General features: G+C 33.6%; 1 protein-coding gene across 2 annotated transcripts; it reads left to right on the top strand.

The window, feature by feature from the left end:
* The first annotated feature begins 7,298 nt into the window (after positions 1–7,298).
* On the top strand, positions 7,299–23,668 carry LOC126978789 (serine/threonine-protein kinase PRP4 homolog). 2 transcript variants are annotated; one of them, XM_050827859.1, is made up of 10 exons: positions 7,299–7,366; positions 9,728–9,760; positions 12,403–13,831; positions 14,430–14,567; positions 17,170–17,469; positions 17,959–18,047; positions 19,795–19,941; positions 20,881–21,149; positions 21,746–22,122; positions 22,727–23,668. In XM_050827859.1, exons 2-10 carry the CDS (start codon positions 9,750–9,752, stop codon positions 22,934–22,936), a joined length of 2,970 nt encoding a protein of 989 aa, XP_050683816.1. In that variant the 5' UTR covers positions 7,299–7,366; positions 9,728–9,749; the 3' UTR covers positions 22,937–23,668. The 2 variants fall into 2 exon arrangements, with proteins under 2 accessions (XP_050683816.1, XP_050683817.1); XM_050827860.1 differs by having other exon boundaries at positions 7,349–7,451.
* The last annotated feature ends 2,469 nt before the right edge of the window (positions 23,669–26,137 follow it).

Below are 26,137 nucleotides of genomic sequence, written 5' to 3'. Positions count from 1 at the left end.
AGCTTCATTAGTTTTAGGTATTAATTTATATAAAGCATTGGTAACAAGACCTTCAGCTCAAACAAAAATACAATAAACAAAGAATATTTAAATCATTTTTCGGTACATTTTGTACCTTTATCCATACTTACATTTTATTATTTCTATAAAACTACGACGAAACGAAACCTTTCAAAATTTTTTCAACAATAAACAATATTACTACCTGTAGTAAATAAAATTTGGATCAATGCTAACTTATAGAAAAAACACGTTAATTTTCTGGCACTGAGTTGGTATCTATTCTACGCATCACGCGAAAGCAGTGCTTTTGAGAGTGCTCGATTTTGCGAAGCGTTGCTGTAGTTGGAACACTCAACGTTGAACATTGTGTGATCTAGTGCTGTAATTATTGGAAAACAGTCTATATCTTGATACAAACATAATGACATAAAAGCAGATGCCAATATATAAAACCAATATAAGGGATGGAATCAATCCATAATTCTTATCGATAACTACCTGTAATATACAAATATTTATATTCTTACATCGACAGTTACATTAACATAAATGTGATCTTATTTTAAGGTTTAGGGTTCCTTTTGTTAATTTTAAGATGGACTTAAGCCAAATTTGAACCAGGGATATGTTTTAGTTATCTCAAGGAAAAAACAAATTTATGTAACTTATATTTGCCTAATAGTTTCGGTTTCGACAGTCTTTGGTTTTCCGTTTTTCAGGTGTTGCTATTAATATTATTGAAGTCGTAGGGGTGGGTCTTGAATCTGAAATTTGAACAAAAGAAATATTAACAGAAACTAGTCAACCCTGATTTTTAGGCTTAAAATATTTTATGCGCATCATTTACAATATAAGAAAATAAAAAGGATTTCAAAGGTTAATAAACTTATTAAACAAAAATAAAAAAAAAAAACCTAATGAATAATGTAAATATATGATATTATATATTATATAAAGTAAAAAAAAAGTGTCTCCCAATTGTTTTATATAGTTTTCTATAGGTTTTTTTGAGATTATTTAAAGTTGTAGTAAATACGTCGTTACTTTCAAAGTTTATATTAATTATCCTAATCTGCTTTCTAAGCAAAATATTTTTTGTCAATATTAGTAATAATTATTAGATATTCTACTTGCTCGCGGCCATGCGCTAAACCTGCACGGTACAGCGCTAGTAGGGAAGATGTTCTACTTTTTCGTGACTGCGTGCTAATACTGCACGATACAACGCTAGGAGTGGAAATTTAGTAATACCATCCACTATTTACTACCTAAATAAAAAATAGTCCCTACCGTGTAACAATATACCTTGGGTCAGTCATCATGGAGCATGGCAATGTGAACGTGTCTCGTGGGAGTAAATGTCGGTTAGCAAAATAGGCGGTCGTTGACGGGAGTGCTTTGCGACACGCGCATCCTGGTAAAGAGAAGATCTTCCCAAACCAACAACCCTAGAAAGACTCTCCAATAAGCAACAACCCAACCCCTACCACCTTGATCCCCGTAACCATACTGGATTCAATATCATTATTTTTCATGTTTGGCTTAAATAACTTTGCACACAACTCACAAGTCTTTCTTCTATAAGTCTATGCATATTTCGTATAGTCTATGGTGGGGGGCTTGGCGGTATGGGCTTTTGACCCCTTTGCCTGTCCAGATGGACGAACAGAGCCAAAAAAAAAAGTCTATGGTGGGGAAAGCGCGGGAACTCTTGATTGCTTAGGGCGGTCTTTTTAACTATAAAATTAAATATTTCTATTATATTGTATATAATTCTCATATGTTTGAAAAGTATATAAGTATTTGTATATGTTCATCTATTACTTTGTTTAGTATAAGTAAAAGTCTATATATTTAGTGATTTAGGTTTGTGCTAAGAGATGTCGAAAAGGCGGAAAAAAACCAAGCCAGAACGAGATAAAGGTGAGTCTATTTTAGATTCCACCTCTGAAAGTAGCGAATACTCAGATTCGCGTACAGTTTTGGAGGACCACGAGGACTTTTATTTGCCATATAGGATGGAAGACTATTGTCGCCGATATCCGGAAGACGCAGGTGCCGGTCATGAATTTATAGTCTTCATAGAGAGTGTCACTGAACAGCCACTTAGTAGTCGTGACATGCTAACTCTTAGTAGCTACTTATCGCGCTTCATTAAAGGCATTAAATATCTTAAGAAACTCAACAAATATAAGATAGGAGTAGTGTTTGAACGACCCAATTTGGCTTATACATTCCTAGACAACACGACATTTTTAAGGGAACAAAATATTAAGGCGTCCATCCCAGCTGGTGTCACTGAATTGTCTGGAGTGATTTCCTCCGTACCCATTGATATGTCGAACAAAAAAATTTTCAAATCTTTGTCAATTACAAAAAAAAATATTTCTGTTCGGTCTATAATGAAAAAAATCAAATCCGATAGTGGTTTTATATTACAACCTACACAGGCAGTCATTATTACTTTTGCGTCATCTACTTCACTCCCAGATTACGTTCACTTAAAGATGTGGCGTCTACCAGTGCGACCTTATGTGCCGCCAATTAAGCAGTGTTTCCGATGCCTTAGGTTTGACCACTTGGCTAAATTCAGTAAGAATGCTCAGCGTTGCTCAATCTGCACTGAAAATCATTCATATAAAGAATGTACTATACCTATTGACAAAGCAGTATGTGTGCACTGTAAAAGTAACCATCTTGCAGTATCAGGTCAATGCCCTATAAAACAAAAAAAAGGTATTGGATAGTAAAAATAGAAGTAAAACACCATTATCAGATTTATTTAAACATCCAACAAACTTTCCATCACTCAATAAGACAGAGAACACACAAGACATCATTAATTTAGTCCAGCAGCAATAAACCTAATCACAGAATCAATAATAAAAGTCATTACACTAAATAAAACACAGAATCAAAGCATTAGCTCACACGCAATTAGTTCAGCTATTAAAGATACCATACAAATTAAAAATAAAACGTCACATTCAACTGTCACAAACTTAACATAGTACAGTGGAATGCTCAAAGTCTGTTGAGTAACAGACTTGAGCTTCAAAACCTACTTTATGAGCAGGACATACACATAGCACTTATATCAGAAACTTGGCTTAAACCAAATATACAGTTTTGTATCAGAGGTTATACAATACTAAGAAATGATTGTGGTAATGATCACAATGGTGTAGCAATTTTTGTTAGAAATGGCATTTATTTTCAAAAGTTAGAAACATTTTCTGATAACTCCTTGCAAAATGTACCAATCAAAATTAAATACAAACAAAAAGACATCCCAATTGTTAGCTTTTATAGTCCTGACAACAGTGTACCTAACTTTGACAAATCTAAATTTAATAGACTGTTGCATAGTATTCCAAAACCACTAATAATTGCTGGTGATTTTAATGATCACCATACCATTTGGGGTTGTAATAGAACCAGTTCTAGAGGTAGAGACATCATGGATGTAATGGACGATAATGACTTAATGCTCTTAAATAATGATCAACCAACTACAGTGGGTACTAATTCTTGGAGACCAAATGGACTAGATCTAACAATAGTATCATCTTCATTATTCCTGTGCTGTGAATGGCAAGTTCATCAGGACTCTTTGGGCAGCTATCACTTGCCTACAATCACAAAATTCCATGGTAGTGTTGGAAACTGAATATTCTTCAATTCCATCCAACATTCCTCCACACAGTAATCTGAAAATAGTAAATTGGGGCCAATAAGAGAACTTAGTAAATGACTTGTTAAAACAATTTGATATAAATAATTGTAATCTACAGAAGTCTTACAATAACTTCTGTTCCATAATTCTTAGAGCGGTAGAAAATTCAGTACCTAAAACCAACTACCACTGTAACAATATTACTAATCTACCTAAAAGAAAGCGACAACTTCCCTGGTGGAATGGGCAATGTACTAAAGTGGTAGAAAATTGCAAACAGGCTTATCTGTTATTCAAATCAAATTGCAATATCCAAAACTACATTCATTTTAAGCAAGCTCAAGCAAAGAAAAAATGTATATTAAGACTTGAACGTCGTAAATCCTCAACAGATTTTTGCTCCACCATAAATAGGTTAACACCAATGGAACAGATTTGGACAAAAATGAGGAACTTTAAGAACTTATATTCTAATAATAATTGTTTCTCTAGCAATAATTGGATATCCAACTTTTTACACAAATATACTCCATATACAGTACCAAATTTGACAATTATTTACAATAATCATCCTTTAAATAGCACCAACTCTTTTATGATTGCCCCTTTTACTATTGAAGAATTAAAAGCTGGTCTATCATCAAGAAAGGACTCTGCATGCGGTTTGGATTGGCTCTCCTATAAAATGTTTAAACTCCTAAACTCTTCTAACTTAAATAAGTTTCTAAAAATATTAAATCTCCTATGGAAGAACTCCACTATTCCAGAAGAATGGAAAACAGACTGTCTAATTCAAATTTGAAAGCATGGGAAAGATTCTAGTTCAGCTGATTCATATCGTCCTATCACACTAAGCTCGTGTGTTGGTAAAATTTTTGAACAATTAATAAAACAGAGATTAATATTTTATATTGAAAGTAACAACCTCTTACCTAATAATCAAATTGGATTTCGATGTGGTCGTTCTGCTTGTGAGAATATACGGCATTTATGTCTTGACAGCCACAGTGCCCAGATTGACAGTAAGATATTGGCTGGTGTTTTTTTGGATGTTGTAGGAGTATTTAATAATGTTGATTTAGAATAATTATCATCCATTCTTCTATCCTTAAATGTCCCTGAAAAAATAGTTAGTTGGATATTCAATTTCTTGCATGGCCGTAAACTTTATGTTAGAGTCAATAATTAACCAATTAATAGGTCCTCGATATTCATATAGAGGCGTATCGCAGGGTGGAATTTTGAGTCCATTGCTCTTTATAATCTACATAAATCAAATAAATATTGTTTTGGGCAATAGAGTTTCTAACCTCCAATTTGCTGATGATCTAGTAGTGTATAGTTCAGGACTTAATTTATCAAATGTTGTGTTAGATCTTAATGTAGCACTCAAAAAATTGGAGCTTTATTTTCAATATCTTAGTCTTGAGGTCAGTATTGACAAAAGCAAAGTAGTAATATTTTCAAAGCATTCTATAAGAATAAGAGATGCAAAAATATATTATGGTACTCAGGAAATTTCAATAGATAATTCAATAAAGTTTTTAGGAGTTACGTTTTTAAGTAATTTTAGATGGCACAAATATGTTGAAATATTAGAAAATCGAGCATTAAAGGACTGCAATATTCTGAAATCATTAGCTGGTACATATTGGGGTGCAGACCCACGCATCTTGCTAACACTATATAAGTCATTAGTCCGTAGCCATTTTGAGTATGCCTTCTTTTGTTATAGTGGAGTAATTACATTAGTGAATAAATTAGAAAAAATACAAATTAAATGCTTAAGGATCATAACAGGCGCTTTTAGGTCTACTCCTATTATATCATTACAAGTAGAATGTAATATTCCCCCACTAGCTTTTAGATTCAAATATCTACAAACAAAATAATTTCTCAAATTAACTTCTATTAATAATCATCCACTCCTATTAAAGATACAGGACTATATTAACCTAACTGACAATAATTCCTACTATCAAGTAGAAGTAGGCATCTCTGATTTATTACATTTTTCTTGTGATCATAATCTACTTTCTAGTATTCTTTGGCCATATTATTTAAATTCTTTTAATTAAAAATATACACCTATTAAAATAATTATTAATGAATCATTAAAATATAAGGAAGATGTATATAGTATGCTGTCAGAGTGGCAAAATTATAACCAACTTTATACTGATGGATCTAAAAGTAATACTGCTGTCTCTATGGCAGTTTATGACATACAACTGCGGAGTGGGTTTGGTCATAGGTTAAATACCTTGGCTATTATATACACAGCAGAATGTGCTGCCATATATGCTGCTCTAGAATATATTGGAGAACAGTCATATAATAATTGGATCGTTATAACAGATAGCATGAGTGTTTTAAAAGCTTTACAATATCCTAAATGTAATGTTACAACTAATTTCATCATTTACAATATTAGAGACAAATATCAATGCTTATCCCTAACAAAAGATATTGTTTTATTCTGGACTCCTTCACACATAGGCGTGGAAGGAAATGAACAAGCTGATTATCTTGCTAAATCTATTGTGAATAGTAATCAGATACATACTGCTTTGAACATTTCCATACCACACAGAGATGCACTGTCTCATTTTAAAGGTAAATTCTTGCAAGACTTTCAGAATTATTGGCAACAAGTTGTTCAAACAAAGGGCAAATGGTTAGCCGACATTAAAAACGAAATCTCTCCTCTCTAGTTTGTTAAAAAGAAAAAATACTTACACAGAAAATTTTACACCACAATTTGTCGGTTATGTCTGGGACATTCTCGTAGTGGTGCTCATTTATTTAGGATCGGTGTTTTAGATTCTCCAACTTGTCAATTCTGTAATTTATCCATCCAAACTCTTGATCAAATTTTCTTTGACTGTCCCCAATATAATCTTCAAATCTCTTGGATATTTATAAGAATGCTGAAAACATCCCGCGCTCACTTCAGCAGTTATTGAAAACTTATGACTGCTTCGTGCCGCTTTACAAATTTGTAGTTTCAACGGTAGGCGAAATTTGAAAATACGTCTTGGCTTTTGACACAATCCCTTACACAGACTTAAAACATATTCGTCCATAAATTATTATTGGAATTTAAAGAAATTTAATGTAAATTTTAATGTATACATGTAAATATTATATTTGTAGTTATACCATAAATTAGTTTCATATTATCTTATAATTAAATTCAACTAATATTCATCATTATTATTTATAATTCATGTATAATATATTTCTTATAACGTATATGAGATTTATATTTTAGTATTATATCATAAAAGTTTATTATTATAAATACCCCTTATTTATAATAATAAACTTTTATAAAGTAACTAAGCTTGATTTTAATTGGAACGAGAATATTATCAATAAAAGACTTGTCTTCGGCCTTTCATGCGAACCTATATGTATATGAAGAAAATGAAACATGAAGAACACGAAATACTACTTTTATGGGAAATTGTACTATTTATGTTTGAAGATGAAGATTATATAAATACTTAGCTTGACTTTGAACACGCTGTGTAACGTGAAGAATAGAAAAATAAAAATGAAGACTTGGCTGTATGGGCTTTTGACCCCTTTGCCTGTTCAGATGGACGAACAGAACCAAAAAAAAAGTCTATGGTGGAAGCAGAACGTAGTGATTAAATTCTCTTTGGTGGAAGCTTTCTGCAGGTAAAACTACTGTAAAGTGTAATTTATTGTAAAACGTGAGTTTTGATGCTTTTATGATCAGCATTGAAGGTATTTCGGCAGACAGGTATCTGGAAGTTTATATTTTATTTGCAATAAACGTATATTTTCAAGTGAGTTAGGATATTAACTAAAATTTTTTGGTTTATAGCGTAGATATTATCATTATCATGGCTTGCCGCTTGCAATGCAATGTTTGTTTCTAAAAAAAATCATCATAGATGTTTATGATCCGACCTTTAACTGCATTGCAAATTTTTCTAATTAAATTGCGCTTGGAAACCTAGTGCTACATTAGACTTGACGAGACCGCGTTACATCCTATAGGTTTTAGCAGGTACTCTGGCTACTCGGTTTGGACCTGCTGATTAATCTTCTTTATCCCTTGAATGTCGACGTTGCGCCGCTACAGCCCACATGGTCTACAGGTCTCCGTCGTCCTCTTGGTGGCTACTGGCTGAATTCTTAATTGCAGTGATTTCATTATTGAAATCAAAAAAAAAAACCCAGTCCCACTGCCAGTGTCATACACAAACTTGTGGTCTTCAGCTTCAATATCGTCAGAGTAGTAGAGGTGCGAAAAAAGTAATGAAAGATTATTTCTTCTCTTATGTTGTAACAGTTCTGTAACATAAAGAAGAGTAATTCTAAAGAAACAATAACTTTGGTACCTTAAAAGCCCTGTTTAAATCTATCCTACATAAATTTAAATAGGACATTCAGCACATTTTACTATTTTATTGATTAGTAAACAGATTTTTAACATGTCGGAAAGATACCAATGATTCCATTATGCTATGCTAATTATTGTATTTGCCATAAAAATGTGTTTATGAGCTCATGATTAATTTTGAGTTAAATTTATACACTCTTTTAGTTGTTTTAATTGCTAACTTTAAATTATTTTTATTAAATGAAGCAAAAATGACTTATTGACTATTTATAAAATCAATTTATGATGATGTCATCTGTTTACATATTTTAGTAGTCCTTTTATTTATTTTATAGAGATGGCTAAAATTTTGTTATTATTACAAGCAATCTGATAAAAAGTCATGCAATCTCTAATAAGAATTAAGTAATCTTTAATTCATGCTATTTGCGAAACATTATTCTTTAAATTAGAATGAAGAGACAGTCAAACCGCTCACTTCATGGAAAGTGAAAGTCAACCACCCGGAAATCCTTAGTGTGTTGGAATGTATGTATTATAAAAAAGTTTCTGACAGTTTTTGACTAGTCTGGGTAGTAAAACGGATAACCTGCATATATGTAAATAATTTGTCCTCCTCTTTATTTATGAGAGCAAATGCAAAGATCCGGTAGTACTGCCTCAATCCTTAAAAAAATTGTTAGTTGCTATGACATCAATTACCATAATGATAGTAGAGATTTATATAGGTAAGACTATTCTCAGGCTATTTTATTAATAAACTTAATTGTAACAACTTTGATTTCGTTTTTAAAGACAGCAAAAGTCTAGTTTGTGTTTTATCACAGCCAGCTATATTATACACTAACTGACCCGGCAAACGTTGTTTTGCCATATAAAGTATAATTCACGCAATTGTTTTATAAGTAACAAAATATTGCCACTCTTAAATTTTAGTCTTCCTTCCTCATTATATGGCCGAAATATCTTGAGAAGTATTGTTTACAATTTCTGGACAGTAACATATTTATATACTTATAGACTTATAATTTTATGCCGGCTTATAATTTCATGCCCTGCCCTGACTTAAAAAGCTCATATCTTCGGATTTGGTAATCCAAAGCAACAATACACAATATTTTTGTTTTAATAGAAGGATTTTGATCTTATTATAACATAATCAACTTTGTTTTTGTATTAGTAGCACCCACATTAATAGCATAACTACATGAGAGAAACTTGAAATGAAACAACACACCTTTGTAATTGCAAAATCTCTTCCACTAAACTTTCAGTTGCTAGAAATATTGACTCCAAGTACATACATATTCTCTTTGATTACATATAGAGCTTATCAATTTATTTGTTTTATTGACATCATTAGCAGTTGTTGAGATATTTTTAATACTTTAAAATAATTTTTCTTGACTTGAATTGGGACTTAGAAGTACCCAATGGATGGTAAAGCACTCTAATCTGACCCTAACAGTGTAAAATTTATATAGTGGTGTACCTACTCTAAACACATCAGTATGAGTTGGTTGTCCTGAAGTTTGATAGGTTGTCTCATGTGTAAGTGATAGTACTGTAAGTGTAAAGATGTGTTGTACTTTTTAACTCGACTTAGATTAGTTATTACTAACTAATATTATATGTATAATAATTGTGACTAAAAAAATGTTTCCTTTCAGGTAGTTTTTGGAGAAATTTTAAATGGAGAAAGAGTAAGTCATCATAATTAAATATAATTATACTATGTATTCAAAATGCTCACAAATCTTGTGTACTTGGCTTTCTATGTTCAGTCAACGGAATTAGCGCCGGTCCTTACTATTTCTTTAGCATATCTTACCTTCCTAAACTGGCCGTGCCAACATCTACTAGGAAAGCATTGACAAGAACAGGAATAAACTTGAGTCTTCGAGACTGCTTTGTAAAGTCTCGGAATGAGGCCAACAAAATTTTGTTCACTGCTAACAAGTCTTCAGAGACAGATTTAGGAGCCTCATCTAATGTTGTCATGTGGCTAGCAAGTATGATCCCTAGGCACCAGAACTGAAGGCTTTATTTTGATAACTCTTATTTTACTTTCCTCCGGTTGTTGGAAAATCTAGCTGAAGTACCTAGGTAGCCTTATGCTACACAAAAAACAAGAATTGCTTTAGTAACTTCCACCATCGTAGAGTAAGGTTATGTTAATTTTGACAACTTAACTCAGTGTTTCCTGTGAGCAACACTCCCTATTTTTGTCATTCTCTATATACTTAGTTTGGCGATAAATACTAAATCAAAGAAAAAAGAAATTTCTATTGCAAATAACGTTTATTACTTTTACAGTGTGTTAGTTTAATACATAAATATAAAACAATTTAAAATATAAAAAGCTTGTTCAAAGTGGTCTTTGGCTATAATACAGTCCTTTAAACATTGAGTCCATTTATCAATAGAAGCATGCACACTTAACATGGGAAAATTCTTCACTGCCAATCGTACGGATTGTTTAAGGGGCTCTAAATAATCGTGGCGTTTTGAGCAAGCCATACTCTCTAAAACTGACCATAAATCATAATACACGGATTAAGATCGGGACTTGGCGACGGCCAGTCTCCAGCTCTGATGAATACCGAAATATTCGTTTTAAACCAAGACTGCGTAGCCCGAGCCTTATGACCTGGCGCCGAGTCTTGCTGGAAGGACCATTCTTGGTAATAGAATATGGTGTTGTTAACTTCTTCGGCTTCACTACCTTCTCAAGAATGGTATCTTGATATACTTGTATTTTATTTTTTCATGACAATATCGAAACCTTTATATCAAAGAAATCCTTAACCATTCAAACACACAACTTGTAAATAAAATAAAATATATAGAATAATAAGTAAAAAGTGTGTGTGAGCATAATATAATAAGACCTATCACAACATACATGTTTACATAGGCCTTATTATATATTCATAATGTTTTACAACTATGTATTATTATAATATTATTGAGAATTAATAATGATAATGCTAGAAGTATTGATTAGATTAGTGGCCTCTCAAATTTTTTGTACATGCACATATTACACGATCTCGAACTCGAGCTCAATTTAAGATTGCTCTAAAATAGCTTGCCAAATATTTGGTACCTGAAATATTACTGAAAAGGATTGGACAGATCAGTATCACTGATCGTGGCGGCGTGTAGGCTGTGTTGTTATCTCCCGTAAGATATATGCGAGGGAATCGCTGGGTGGTCCATGCGTCATGCTCGTGAACGGGTGTTTGTGGTGATTTTTATTTTTATATTGATAATATTCCATTTGAAGTTATAAGTTTAAATTAATTATTTGTCGCATAATTATACCTTTACTTATTTACAGTGTATGCGAAGTGATAAATCTACTGCACGTAACTCTTACGTTTTGTTTAATGATTAATTACTTCTTTCTTTTCTTTTCGTTTTACTTTTAGGTACATAAGTTAAAACGTTTGAGTAATTTTGGTGCATCACTTTAGAAACATTGTATAGAACTGGTAAAAATAAAAATACTTGACATCCATAAGTGTTTTTATTTTTTATTAGTCAGTAGGGTAGTTGACATTAAGAAAAATATTTGCAGTTCTTAATGTATGTGCTTTGAATAAGTTAATAGTCTTGAATAAAATAATAATTATACTTTTAAAATTTTTAGAAATAAATGTGTGTTGGCATGGAATGGTATGCGAGCTCCTGTTTCCGCAATTAGTCGACAGAAGTGAATCAATTTTTGCGTGCAGTGATGGTCTCGGATTTATCAGACTTCTTGGAGTGACCTTGTAACAAAGGTTGTCCACCTCTGCACATTCCAGGTTTACACGACATAACTGTTAGGGAGCGCAGCGGCACGTCATTATTATTAAATAATAAAGCCGTATTTCGTTACAAAAATTGCACTTTCAATTTAACATTATACCGATCCATACTTTTATTAATCATTGATTAATACTATGACATGACATATGTTGCCAAAAGTATGGCAATCATTTACTTACTCTTAAGAAATGTATAATAATAAATAAAGAAATATCCTAAGTTTTAAATTATCATCAAAATTATATCTTGTATTTTTAGTATCACATAGTACGTAAATCAATTACATCAAGAATGGGTATTAATTCTATTCAAATTTGTGTAGAGCTAATAAATTCCCGTAAAATTAGGTAGGAAATCCTAAAAATTAAACATAAGATATCAGGATTCAGACAATTCGACGATTACACATATAAATGATATTACAGATATATTAAATACGACTTATGCCGGAGTAATGGAGGCAAAATTACCCGATATGATTACGTAAGTACTTGAAAATATATAGTATTCGTCATTGTTTTGCTTACAGGAAAAAATGCGATTCTGTACAAAAAAAGAGTTTGAAGGATGTGAAAGAAGAAAAGGAACAGAAAAAAACTAAAAAGAATAAGAAAGACAAGAAAACGTGCAACGATGATGAAAAAATTGTAAAGAAAAGGAAGAAATCTAAAAAGGAGAAGAAAATACCACATGTTGATAGTGAAACTTCTCTGTCAGATGTAGAGGAACTCTCAAATAAGTCACACAAAACTAAAACTAAAGTTGGAGAAAGTTCATACAAATCTAAACAATTCAGTAATCATGAAACAAGTAATGGCACTACAAGTACAGTGGAATCTCGAAGTAGCAGTAGAAATGACTCCCAGATAAAAGATAATACCTTAGGAATAATTTCTTCTAATTCCGAATCAGTTAACTATCAAGATGACATTTTATCCCCGCAGCTATCGATAGAAGATGAACTCAATCTCGAAGAGCTTATGAAGCAAAAAATGCTTTTACAGGCACGAATAGTAGCCTGCTCTTCTGATAATAGCGATAGCGAAGAATCTTCTAAACACAAAAGAGAAAAAGAAGTTACATGTGATAAAAACGTTGATATAAAACATGCATCACGTAAAAGATCTCGAAAAGATTATGAAACACAAAACAGAAAACGGTCAAAGCACAGATCATCAAAAGAATTATCTCCACATATCGCCTGCTCTTCTGATAAAAGTGATAGCGAAGAATCTTCTAAACACAGAAGAGAAAAGGATGTTACACGTGATAAAAACGTTGATATAAAACATGAATCACGTAAAAGATCCCGAAAAGATTATGAAACACAAAACAGAAAACGGTCAAAGCACAGATCTTCAAAAGAATTATCTCCACATACTGAAAGGCATAAACGTACTGAAGAAAATTTAAGAGAGAGTAAAAGAGAAGTAGAGAAGAGATTAGATGAAAAAGATCTTGAACGTAAAGATAGATACCGCAAAGAAAGAAGGAGAACGGACAGTGAAAGAGAAAAGGAATTGGGAAGGGAAAAGGAACGGGATCGAGAGCGGGAACGAGAGCGGGAACGCGAGCGTGAACGAGAGCGAGATCGGGAACGGGAACGTGAGCGTGAACGGGTACGAGAAAAAGAACGGGAACGAGAAAAAGAACGGGAACGAGAAAAAGAACGGGAGCGAGAAAAAGAACGAGAACGTGAAAAAGAAAGAGATAGGCTACGCGAACGTGAACGAAGAGAAATTCAACGTGAGCGGCAAAGAGATAGAGATCGCCACTCCTCAGAACTTAGGAGAAGAGAACGAGAAGTTGTGAGAAGTAATCGAGATAGATCACGGTCACGAGGCCGTCGCTATTCCGATCGCGATAGGCGTTCTCGGGAAAGAAGCCAGGACCAACATAGATCGTATGGTCATTCGCGGGATACAAGTCATAAAACAATACAAAAAGAGAGGCTTAGAGTAAGTTGAATTATGTATTTAATGTTAAAACATTTCTTAAAATCATTTAGTAATCTAAAAAAAAGCGAGCACAGAATATTCCGTACTTAAAATATGTGCATGCAGGTTATAAGTACTAACTTCTGCTGTAAATTTATGTGAAAAATTTATTTGAATAATTTATGGACTAATATTAAAGACAATGTGTGCGTTATATTCAAAGGGGATGTAAATACTACGTAATAAGAGGGGGGACTGCCTTGATAAAAATTTAAATTTAGTTTATTATGAAACGTGCAGTGATTTTACATAAGTTTGAAGTAGTAATTACAATAATATGGCCATGAAGTATAATCCGGCTAAGTTTGGAAGCGAGTGGTTGCTGTATAACGTAGAAGATTTCGGCTATCTCCGTTTTTTACAAGATTGTTGCCGTTATCTGTCAATCTATCAATGACTGCACGTTTCATACAATTGCTTTCTTCTTAGAGAGTTACGCAAGGCTGGTTATATCTAGCAGTACCCTACTTTTTTGTTTATCAGTCAAAAAAATATATTCTAAAAGTGGCGTGCGGTACTTGATAATATTAAGTTATTAATTATATTCATATTGTTGTAGGATTCTACCAGTAAAGTTTCACATATAATTCCAAGTTCCAGCGAAGAAGAGCTTGACATTTCTATGAATACTGATGATGAAGAAAATGAAGAACAAATTATAGAAAAGCGAAGAAAGCAGAGGGAATTACTTCTCCAGGTATATGATGTTTGAATTGATTTTGGTTCTGAGCTATTGATTTTTTACTGCTCTTCATATTTCGTTCTCATTCTCTGGGTTCGTTCTTCAGCTGTTACTTTCGGTGCTATGGCTTATTATTATCTTTTTTTTTTAATATTTATTCAGAAAATGGTTGTGTCACACAATGCTCGTACCAAGCTTATAACGACTTAGTGTTTAGAAAAACAAAAACCGCATGATGGCCATAACTTGTTAATCTTTTAGTTTGTTCGGAGTAGTTTCCGTTTTTTTATGCACGGGATGGAACCATTGTCTGATGCAATGAGTGTTTGACATTCACCATCTTCCTGTCCACATTATCCAAGGCAACTGTTAAACAATGATTAACATATAAATCTGCACTAATATATATTTTATCTTCTATTTTCTGTTGCAAAATGCCTATGAATTATTAATTTTTTTCCTTGAATTCTGCTTTCCTTTACTATCAAATATTCGAATGCCTCGTAACTATGTTTAATTTTTGTATCCAAAGTAATCACCTACATTGATTTCACATACATGTCGAGCTCAGTTAAGGTGCGTCCAAAATACGCGCGACAAACTAACGCACATAGTCGTCGCACGCGGTGACGCGAGCATTTCCGTGCTCGAACGTGCCACGGGCCATTTCGCTCGCTGTCGGTTTTTGAGACCGCATTAAAGGAACTTCTGTCGCTCGCTCGCGCGCAGTTGGGAAGAATTAGTTTTGGCTCGCGTGGAGAGTGGAAATTGACAATTGATAATGAAATTGACTGTTGTGATGCTCGAAAAAGGTATTCCAGGATAGTATAAAGGACACCTGGACAGGTGCCAGAAATTTTGAAGTTATTGCTAATTTGGCTTATGAGAATGAACTGGTCGGTCTAGCCGCCGCGGCTGGATCGGCAGTCGCGTTTTACTAAATTTATATCAAGTTATTGGTTAGCGCCGCAGATGAAGGTCGGAGAAAGAAGTCGAACCTGCGTTGTTCGAACTTTTCTTTGCGAGTGAGATTGAGCACCGACTTAAACCATATCAATAGATAGTATTTTATTAAAGGTATTAGATTTGCATAAGAGGTGTATTAAATTAAATATATTAAGGTATTTTATACATTTTAGGTTTTGAAGTCAGTTTTTAAATGTAGTTTTTTTTATTGAGAAGTCGTATACAGTCAGCCGCGCACACATTGAAGTCTCATGGCTTCCATAAAACTTACGAGCAAATTGTAAAATATTTTATGGTGACACATTCTCACATACGAACTTTCAACAATACCTATGAATGGATAGAGTTATCCTGTCTATAATTAATATTGTTCCTTCTTAAGCCTCATACACGCATATTGCCTCTCATTATTAATTAAATATTTATGGTGATCCTTAAGTGAGGCCTTAAGTGGGTTTTTATAATTTCATTTTTTTTTAATTTAATTGGCTCATTGTAAATAAATCTGATGCATCACTTTTCATTGTTGTTCCTTATTAATTGGTAACTTTATTGTAATTAAATTAAATTAAATGACGTCAACCTTAGATAATTTATACGTTTAGATAGTCTCTTGCTGTTAGACAACGGATAAAAACACATGACAAGCTAAGTGTTACTCGTGACTTGTATGACACTTTGTGTTAGTGTGCGTGCATTACTAAAAATTCTAAAGGTTCTTCTTGTAAGGTTAAAAGGCATAAAAAGGCATAAAAGGCATTTATTTTCTCAAAATTGATTTCTTTAGAAATGATGTCATTTCTGCCTACTAGATACTACTACCGCTTCGGAAACAAATTGCGCTCTGAGAGAGAAGAAGCGGTGCAAGAAACTCTTAACTCTGAAACTTAAGAAACTGTTAACTCTAAACTCAAATTTTCTAAGGTCCATCTAGACGTATAAATGATCAAAGACTTAAAACTTAAGGCTAGTATTTTTTCTGGTGGTATAGCTGGCTCATTGACTGTAAGGGACTACGCGCACTTATTTAGCTCTTTTCAGCTTTTGTCCATAGAAAACAACAATTTTGTATGGGGACGTGTACGCGTCGATTCAGCTTTCCGCGTCCATTCTGCTTTCGCGGCAAACCAGCATAAATTGAGGATAAATGTGTTTTTATTATGCGAATGCTATAGAGAGCGTTCGGCGCTGTTCCGCCGCGAACAGCGCTGTTCGCCGTCAAATGCGGCGGAACAGCTGTTTACAGGGATTGTTCGCGACTCCTTCTCGACAAGTTGCGACCTGTATTGTTCCTGCATTGATTTGACGTAATCATTATGCACGCAAAGATTAAAGACTGCAGACGTGATTTAAAGATATTATTCTCATTCTTACGACGCCGTACGCGGTCGATAGAAGCAGAGCTGTATGAGTGTGACCAAAATCGTTCAGCGAAACGCGAATGGAGCTGAATAAGTGCGCGTAGTCCCTAACTTGATATTTTAACCAGGCTATCCGCACTTCATTGCTTTGTTTGTATATAAAAAGTATTTCTCATAAAGGTGAGTATCTTAATGCTGTTTATAATTTTGGTTTTGAATGTTTTGCTTTTGGATTGAGCATCTCGATTATATGGGTGTTTAATATTTAAATTGTCGATACATCTTTTTAGCGTTTAGGTGAAAATAATAATAATGGCAAAAACAAAGATGAAGATAAATCTGGTAAATGTAATAAATTACCCACAAATAACTCTAATAAAGCCACTGCAAGCACTGAGACTATATTAACTAGTGAGTTGCAATCAAAAAAATTACCAGCGGATAAACTACATACAAAAGGTGATAATAAAAGTCCTACAAAAGAAGATAATGAAGATTTAGAAAATACCGAAGAAGATAATTTGGGCATACCCATCAAAAAAAGTGAATGGGATATGTTTGCTGATCAGGACACCTTCGCCAGCGTTGGAGTAAGTCGCTTTCTATTTATATATGTAGAAGCGAATTCATCAACCAATTAAATGCATGCTCATGTATAGGATAAATTACGTCACACGTTAAGGGGGTGGAAGTGTTTCGACAAAGTGTGACAATGGACGTTGTGGGAACACAAGTCTTGTGACATTACATTTTTTTTTAATATAAAATTTTATATCTAAGTAGTAGGTACATCACTAAATTTAAACTACATACCTACAAAATTTGCTAGTAAGATTTTCTAGGCTTTGTTTAATTTAATGTTGATTTTATTTATACAGAATTAAAATTTAATCAAGATAATTTCGTAACACTACTGTTTTAATTTTATAAATTTCTAAATGCAACTTTTGCGAAATACTTATGTGACATAACACAAGGTAATCAAACCAAAAATTAGCACAGTAATGTAATTTTCAACATAAATTTAACCAAATATCTTAGAATTATATAAATTTTTCACTTAATGTGTAATTTTACAGACTCCCACAGCAAGTAAATCAAGGGCTAGATTGGCACATGATAATCCATCACTCACAGATAATTGGGATGATGCAGAAGGATATTATCGGTAAATTTATTTTAATGTGACTCTTAATATAAATAGCTCTAATACTTAGTTAAAGTTATTCTTTCATCTAATCAATAATAATAAAACACTGATCAAGCAACTGTTCAGGGTATATTATGATTTTGTATGACAAAATAAATTGTCCAAAAGTTAATAGCCGCGTCCACACCGCTCACAAGCTTGGCCTCGCGAGGCAGTCTGGGTATGCACCCCTGAAATACAGATACGACCCTCGCGAGGCAGGCCGATCCATCAGAAGTCTCGAGCATTCAAATTGGACCTTGTGTAATTTTTGTAGTAGCTTATTTAAGAACAAGGAAACAGTAAAGTTTTAAGAAAAGACCAAAACGCTTGAGCATAAGCAAACTTTATGAGCGTCGCAATCAATAAGGAAATAGGTTACTTCAGGATTTGAAACATGTTAAAAACGTGCATTTAACGAATCTACTGCTCTTTAGTGTTCATGATAACAAGCTGACTTTAACACAAGTTTTAGATACAGCGCTGGCGAGCCAACAACATCGTCCACACCGAACGAACAGCGAACTCCGAGGCACTTTTGAGCGCGTCCTGATCACCGACAGCCGACGGCACGCTCGGTCGAGAAAATGTGCGGAGTCACGTCCACACCGGCTGAGGCATTGGCTCGCGTGATTGTATCGCGAGCTGTGCTCGGTCGGTTTGGATGCGGCTAATGCCTCGTTCAAACATTTTATTACTAATTAACTCACCCGAACCAAAGAACCAAATTGATGTCCTGGCTATTAGCTCTACATGAACGTCGGCAAGAACGTCGCTTTTCGATGTGCGTAATCGAAGAGGCTGACATCGACGGTGACCACCATCTTGTAGTTGCAGAAGCTGTTGCACTAACGAAGTACGCTACGCCGAAGACATGCAGACGTTTTGATGTTAGCAAAATAAATAATCCAGACATTAGCAACAAATTTAAACTGGAGCTTCGAAACTGCTTTTCAATCCTCGATGCTCACCCCACATCTGTCGACGCGGAGTGGAATTGCATCAAAATGGCCTACACAGAAACCAGCGTCGTTATTGGTTATTGGAGATAAACCAAACACTAAGGCGGAATGGATGTCACAATGAACTTTGGAATTCGAAGGTCACCAAGCCCATCTCTCATCAACTTTAGCTTTTCATTGACCGATGACTTCGAAATATCCTCCGTATTCACTGGCGCGACAAAATTCCAACGATCATCTTTGGCAACGTTGTCACGAAGTCCCAATCGACCAGCAGATAAATCGGAAGATCCCAACCATATACCGAGACAAGTCCTAGACTGGAACCCTCAAGGAAAACGCAAACGTGGCCGTCCAAAGCAAACCTGGCAACGGACTGTCATTGACGAAGCGAAAGACATCGGAAAGACTTAGAGTGAAATTAAGAGAGATGCTCAGGACCGATCGCGATGGAGATGCACTGTGGCTGGCCTCTGCCCCAGCTAGATAGGGGATACAGGAATTTAATGGATTACTTATAGCTTAGATTGGATTACTTATACCATAAATATTTATCAAATGATAATTGCTAAAATTCCACTCGCTTTAATCCTTTAAAAAGCGTCTGATTTAAATGTTTGATAATTGTGTTAAACGTCGTCTATGGGTTATATAAATTATGTACAGCTGACGTTCTAGTTTTATGGACTTTTGTTGGCACTTTGTTATTTTAACTTCTTATATTAGAATATTCAATGAAACACTTTTTATCTTAATTTTTACAGTGTTCGAATAGGTGAGATCCTTGATAACCGATATTCAGTATATGGATACACTGGACAAGGTGTGTTTTCAAATGTAATCCGCGCACGAGATCAAGCGAAAAGTAATACTGATGTCGCGGTGAAAATAATGAGAAACAATGAGATAATGTGAGTATATCTCTTATATATATTTATTACATTACTGGTATAGTTTCACACTTAGAGCCTTTCAGCCTCTGCTAGAGAACCGATGAAAACAGGCCAGGTTTATTTGTTTAGTGTGCGTGCCAAGCTACGTCTTACACTCGCAATTTGTATGTCACTTTGTGCTAGTGCGTGCATCCCTCAAAATAGAGGCTGCCAACCCAAATTTCTTCGACTTTTTCAGAGCTGTCTCTATAAAATATAATTTTAGGTTGCATTATCTCATTTAGAGTAAATTATGAGTAAATGAAATTGCATTAACCATAAACCGTTGGGATTATTTATTGTTAGCACGTAAGTATACAACAATACTTTACAAAATTTGATTACAGTACAAAATTTTGAATGATGATCAAAGAAAGCGGAAGTGCTAATATGATAGACAAATACCATGACAACGGAAACATAGAGAGTAGAGACTGCTTCCGCAATCGGTAGTTTTTAAATTAAACGTTAGAAAAGAATTGCGTTTAAAATAACGCTCACAATAATTAATAAATAAAATTTGTTTTGTACGTTTTGGCATATTCATATAATGTTAATGTTTAATATAAATATCTGAAATAACGATTTAAGAAAAGTGCACATTTTAAAATTTTAAGTAATCTGTTTTCAACACTTAAAATCTATTTACCAAAATAAATCAAATACCCCGTTAGTCATAAAGTGCCGCGACATGAATGTGACCTTTAAATATGTATAACACGTCTCATTAGAATGATCACATTGCCAGATGATTGTAAATTGTATTATAATTGTACACATTGACAGTAAAGTTAAATTTTTGATAGGGCTTAAAACTATCATATACCATATTTTTAAATAGGATAGTTTTTATACTACTTATTTGCTAATTCCTAGTATTTCTAATATCACATTATTTAAAGATATTTTTTGTCTCAGGCACAAAACTGGATTAAGAGAGTTGGAAATATTGAAACGACTGAATGATGCTGATCCTGAAGACAAGTTCCACTGCTTACGTCTATTTAGACACTTCTTCCACATGCGTCACTTATGTATGGTCCTTGAACCACTGTCCATGAACTTGAGAGAAGTACTTAAGAAATATGGCAAGAATAGTGGTATACACATAAAAGCAGTCAGAAGTTACACTCAGCAGATACTACTTGCATTGAAATTACTTAAGAAAACTGGAATATTACATGCAGGTATTTAAAATTTTACTATAACTAACATGAAATAGTGGCTTAGCCATTGTGTTTCATTCGGTATATTATGTGCTACTCTGAGGCCTAACTCCTCCAAGAGACAAATGGCAGCACAACCAAGACCTAAACCTGTTGGTGGATTCTTCTATTTACTATGGTAGTAAATTCTTCGTAGTTTTTTTTGTATTCAGTGGTAACCTAGATTGTTTTGATGTGCTTTAATACTGTACTTTTTATATTTTACCCCATGTCGTATTTATATTTTGATATAAAGGAATTAGATTAAGGTCATGATCTGATGAAACAACATTTTGAAACAAAATTTCTTTGTGACTGAACAATTTAAAAAAAAAATTCATCATATTCCACATGTTCCATGTAATTTACATGGTTATGCTTATTCTAGTTTTCTTTAGTGTGCAAAAGTACATGTGAAAGTAATGGTAAAAATTTCTGCTGTCAATTTTTATCATCTATCCTCATCCTCATAACTGCCACATTCATTTGCAAATAGTTTTGAAGAACATAACTAGTTTCTGGCAATCCTAACATTTAAAATCAGATATTACAAGTTTTAAGGATTAGTTTTATTTTAGATATCAAACCGGACAATATTCTTGTCAATGAAAGCAAATTACTACTCAAACTATGTGACTTTGGGTCTGCATCACAAGCATCGGACAATGAAATAACTCCATACTTGGTATCAAGATTTTATAGGCCACCAGAAATTATCTTGGGTGTTCCATATGACCATGGCATAGATATGTGGTCAACAGCATGCACAATCTATGAATTATCAACGGGCAAAATAATGTTTGTCGGTAAATCAAATAATGAAATGCTTAAATATTTTATGGACCTAAAAGGAAAAATACCAAATCGTATTATAAAAAAAGGTCATTTTAAGGAACAACATTTTGATGCTAACTGTAACTTCCTCTATCACGAATTGGACAAAATAACAGAAAAGGTACGTCTTATTTTTAATTTTACATCCATTGTACTTAGTATTGTCTAATTGGGAGATTAACTCGTCTATACCCTTAATTTCATATTTAATCTTGTAGTTGATTACTTCCATATGTTTCGTAACTGATTCATTCATACTGATCATGATCATTCATCAATTGGCACTGAACGAATCAAATGTCAAGCGTAAACGTGTTTTTAGTCAGCCTAGCTAAACTCTCTAAGAAAATAGCGATACTATGAAACATGCAGTGATTGAGAGATTGACAGATGACGGCTATAATCTTGTAAAAAATTGAGATCGTCAAAATCCATTAGTTTTAAGCAACTGTTCGCTTTAAAATTTAGCCGGATTATACTTGGTCACCTTATTGTAATTAATATTTCAAATGATTGAACAAGTATAGTAACAATTACAGTATGAAGTGTGCAGTGAAATTTGACTTATGTCAAAAAAAAAACAAAGTTTGCTAGAAATTACTAAGTATAATTGACCTACAGAGCCCTATATGTAAAAATATATTCAGCCGCTCGTTTCTGCTTGTAACATTGAAATTTTTATTTTTGACTTGACTAAAATATACAATAATTATGATCGTTTTCAGGAAAAGGTTGTTGTGAAGACAAGTATAAAACCAACTCGAGATTTACTTGCGGAGCTAGCTCCGTCGCTTAATCGTCTCCCACCTTCAGAAGCTAAAAAAATGACTCAACTAAAAGATTTGCTCGAAAGAATGCTAATGATTGACCCTACAAAGCGTGCCTCAGTTAACCACTGCCTCACACATCCATTTATTCAAGAGAAAATTGTATAATACTGTGTTATTTCAACATTACCGCCTTTATAACCTTCAGAAGAGTAGATATAAAAAAAAACAATAATACAGAAAATTACCCGAAACAAAAGACTGTTTTAAGTAATATATTTAAATTTATATAAAAATATTCCGTGTTGAAAGGCATATCAAAAAAAATCAATACTTTTGAAGAGTCCAGCTGTGAATACTTGAGAATTCATAAAATATGGGAGAGAAATGCTTCACAGTATTAGTGAAGCGCTATTATATATTATATTATATTGTCAATATTATATTATCTTATATTTATAAAATATGGCAAAATTAACGACTCATTACTCCACTTTGATGACTATAGTTGCTGCTATCTTATTCTGCACATGACCACCTGCACCCACGGGCCATACTGAATTAACCTCTTGATGTGATGATTATTATATGTTCTTATGTTTCTAGTTTTAATATTTATCGTTCTGTTAGCCAGCCTTATATATATATGTGTATATATATTTTAAAATTTCATATAAAGTATACATATATTAAATAAAGACTAAGTTATATAAATTAATAGTCGTAAGTACAGTATATAAAGATGTAAAACACATCACTGAGTAAACTCTATGAAATGAGAAGAAACTTCATGTTTGGCGAAGTCATAGGTTTTGTCTGATCCATGCCCAAAAAAGGAAAAGTGAGCTGTTTCGTGCTGCAGTAAAGGTGATTCAAAAAGAAATAAATTTTGAATTTGGTTACATGTGTCTTATTGGAACCCATTGAAAGAGATTTTAGATTCTCATTACTTATTACTTATTTCCAATAGCATCAAGCTATTGAAATGAGTACTTGAAAACTGAGAAACTAATGTTATTAACTAAGAACTACATTTATATATAAAAACCTTACCTCAATACTATTTATATGAAATACTTATTTTAAGACACTACTTTGAAATTATAATGATAGTTGTTAAGTAATTTTGGCAAGCTTTCTGGTTTAGTGGTTAAGGTTAGTGCCCTGACTGCTAAACTGAAGTATTGGGGTGTCGGTGTAAACACGCCTGAGACTATTAATAAACTTGTGTGATGAACATTTCTGTTCTGTAAAGCATCATTGTAAAAGATCTTTTATCAACTGCATCCTTACTACTCCTACAGGCTCTGTAGAAAATGGAATAAATCAATGTATGTTCCAATACTATACACCACATTTCGAGGTGAGACGCAAACAGCACACAGTAATGAAGACAAGTGAACAAGAAAGTAAATGAAACCTATAGAGTGGCTCTTTTTTAAAGGCCCAGTCAACATTTGAACAGTGATTAGCAATATTATATTCTGTGTTCAGAAAGTCAATGCCGGTGAATGTGAACGGCTTACAAGAACAATTACAAACTAGTGCTATTTACACGGTATCACAGACGTATCGTTACCTAGTGATAATTGATGCATATTTACACCGCAAATCTGTAAAAGCAAATATTTTCTAGATTATCCGTACAGGAGATAATGAAAGAGAATTGGCGCTAGTTGGTAGCAAGAGAGAGTAGAATTTTACAAACCAAATAAGTCTACTGTCATTTGCATGAAGCATTTCCTCGAATCTGATCTATATATTGTCATATAAGTGTGATTTTTGATAATAACAACGTAAAAAACCTACTGAACAGATCTTGATCAGAAAATATACAGCGAAGGCAAAACTTACAGCATCCTTCCTTTTTGTCAGAGTTTAAAAAATACTTAACTGCTACTCCACTGATGTCACTGTCCAAATCGGGTTCTAAATTCAACATACGCTGCTTTAACTGAAAAAATGTTTACATTGCTGCCTATATTGACCAATAATATTTTAAACAACGATAACATGGCCACAAACTAAACTAAACACCGCATGTAACAAACTACAACGCTTCCAAAGACTAGCCTGTATGGGTATAACAGGATAAAAAGGCATTTATTTTCTCAAAATTGATTCCTTTAGAATTCTTTTTGATGTCATTTCTTATACTACTAGATACTACTACCGCTTCGAAAACAAATGGCGCTCTGAGAGAGAAGAAGCGGCGCAAGAAACTCTCCCAGCATTCTTTTTTCTGCGCTCTTTTCAATAAAAATATACAATATTGTACAGTCGCTATAAAATAATCACAATCTAGTCCCAGGCTGTCCGATCATTTAGATATTCAGCAGTGGAGTAATAGGATTTACGACAGAGCCATTTCTTTATAAAACATTTAAATTTATTTATAGATAATGCCTGAACAGTGGCTGGGACTTTATTGTAGAAGTGTATACATTTACCCTTAAAGCTATTATGTATCTTATGAAGCCTACTAGAATTAGTTACAAGCAATCCCTTATTTCTAGTGTTATAATAATGAAAATCACTATTAAGAGCAAAAAGGTGACGATTTTTGTGAACATATATTAAATTTTCATAAATGTACTGACAATAAACAGTCATAATATTTATTTCTTTAAATTTTTCTTTGAGAGACTGTCTATAACCAAGCTGATATATAGCACGAACAGCTCTCTTTTGCAGTGCAAACACTATATCAATGTCAGCAGCATGACCCCATAGTAATATACCGTACGTCATGATGCTGTGAAAATAACTAAAGTACACTAATCTAGCGGTCGCAACATTCGTGTACTCTCTAATCTTTCTAACTGCATATGCCGCAGAGCTGAGTCTATCTGCTAGATGGGTAATATGTGGACCCCACTGAAGCTTTTTATCTAACGTGATACCCAAGAAGACCGTAGTGTCCACAAGTTCCAATCTCTGGTCATTTATAAGTACGTTGGTTTGTACATCCGCTGTGTTTGGTGTAATGAACCGTAAACACTTTGTTTTTTTACTGTTTAAGTGCAGATTATTCGTCTCAAACCAACGTACTATCTTTGAGAGTGCATTGCTTACCTTGTCATCAATATCCGCACGTCGCTTCACTTTAAAAATAAGTGAAGTATCATCAGCAAACAATACAATCTCATGGCTATCATCTACCACAAACGGTAGATCGTTAATATATATAAGAAACAAGAAAGGACCGAGAATAGAACCCTGTGGAACACCTATTCCCACAGGTTTACCCGAAGACCGTTTGCCATTTACATCGACTATCTGAACTCTTTCGCTTAAATATGATTTTAACAGATTTAGGGCTCTATTTTTCACTCCATAATGCTTTAGTTTTAGGAGTAAAGTTTCATG

This window comes from Leptidea sinapis, chromosome Z (genome assembly GCF_905404315.1).
Source record: "Leptidea sinapis chromosome Z, ilLepSina1.1, whole genome shotgun sequence".
NCBI lineage: Eukaryota > Metazoa > Arthropoda > Insecta > Lepidoptera > Pieridae > Leptidea > Leptidea sinapis.
Note: the sequence above shows the minus strand (reverse complement) of the source record. Positions and strands in the feature narration are given on the sequence as shown.

What these genes read in the sequence shown, in the direction of transcription:
- LOC126978789 (XM_050827859.1), top strand. An exon ending in TACAAAAAGAGAGGCTTAGA is followed by an intron (nt 13,832 to 14,429) that starts GTAAGTTGAATT and finishes ATATTGTTGTAG; the next exon opens with GATTCTACCAGTAAAGTTTC. An exon ending in TGGACAAAATAACAGAAAAG is followed by an intron (nt 22,123 to 22,726) that starts GTACGTCTTATT and finishes GATCGTTTTCAG; the next exon opens with GAAAAGGTTGTTGTGAAGAC.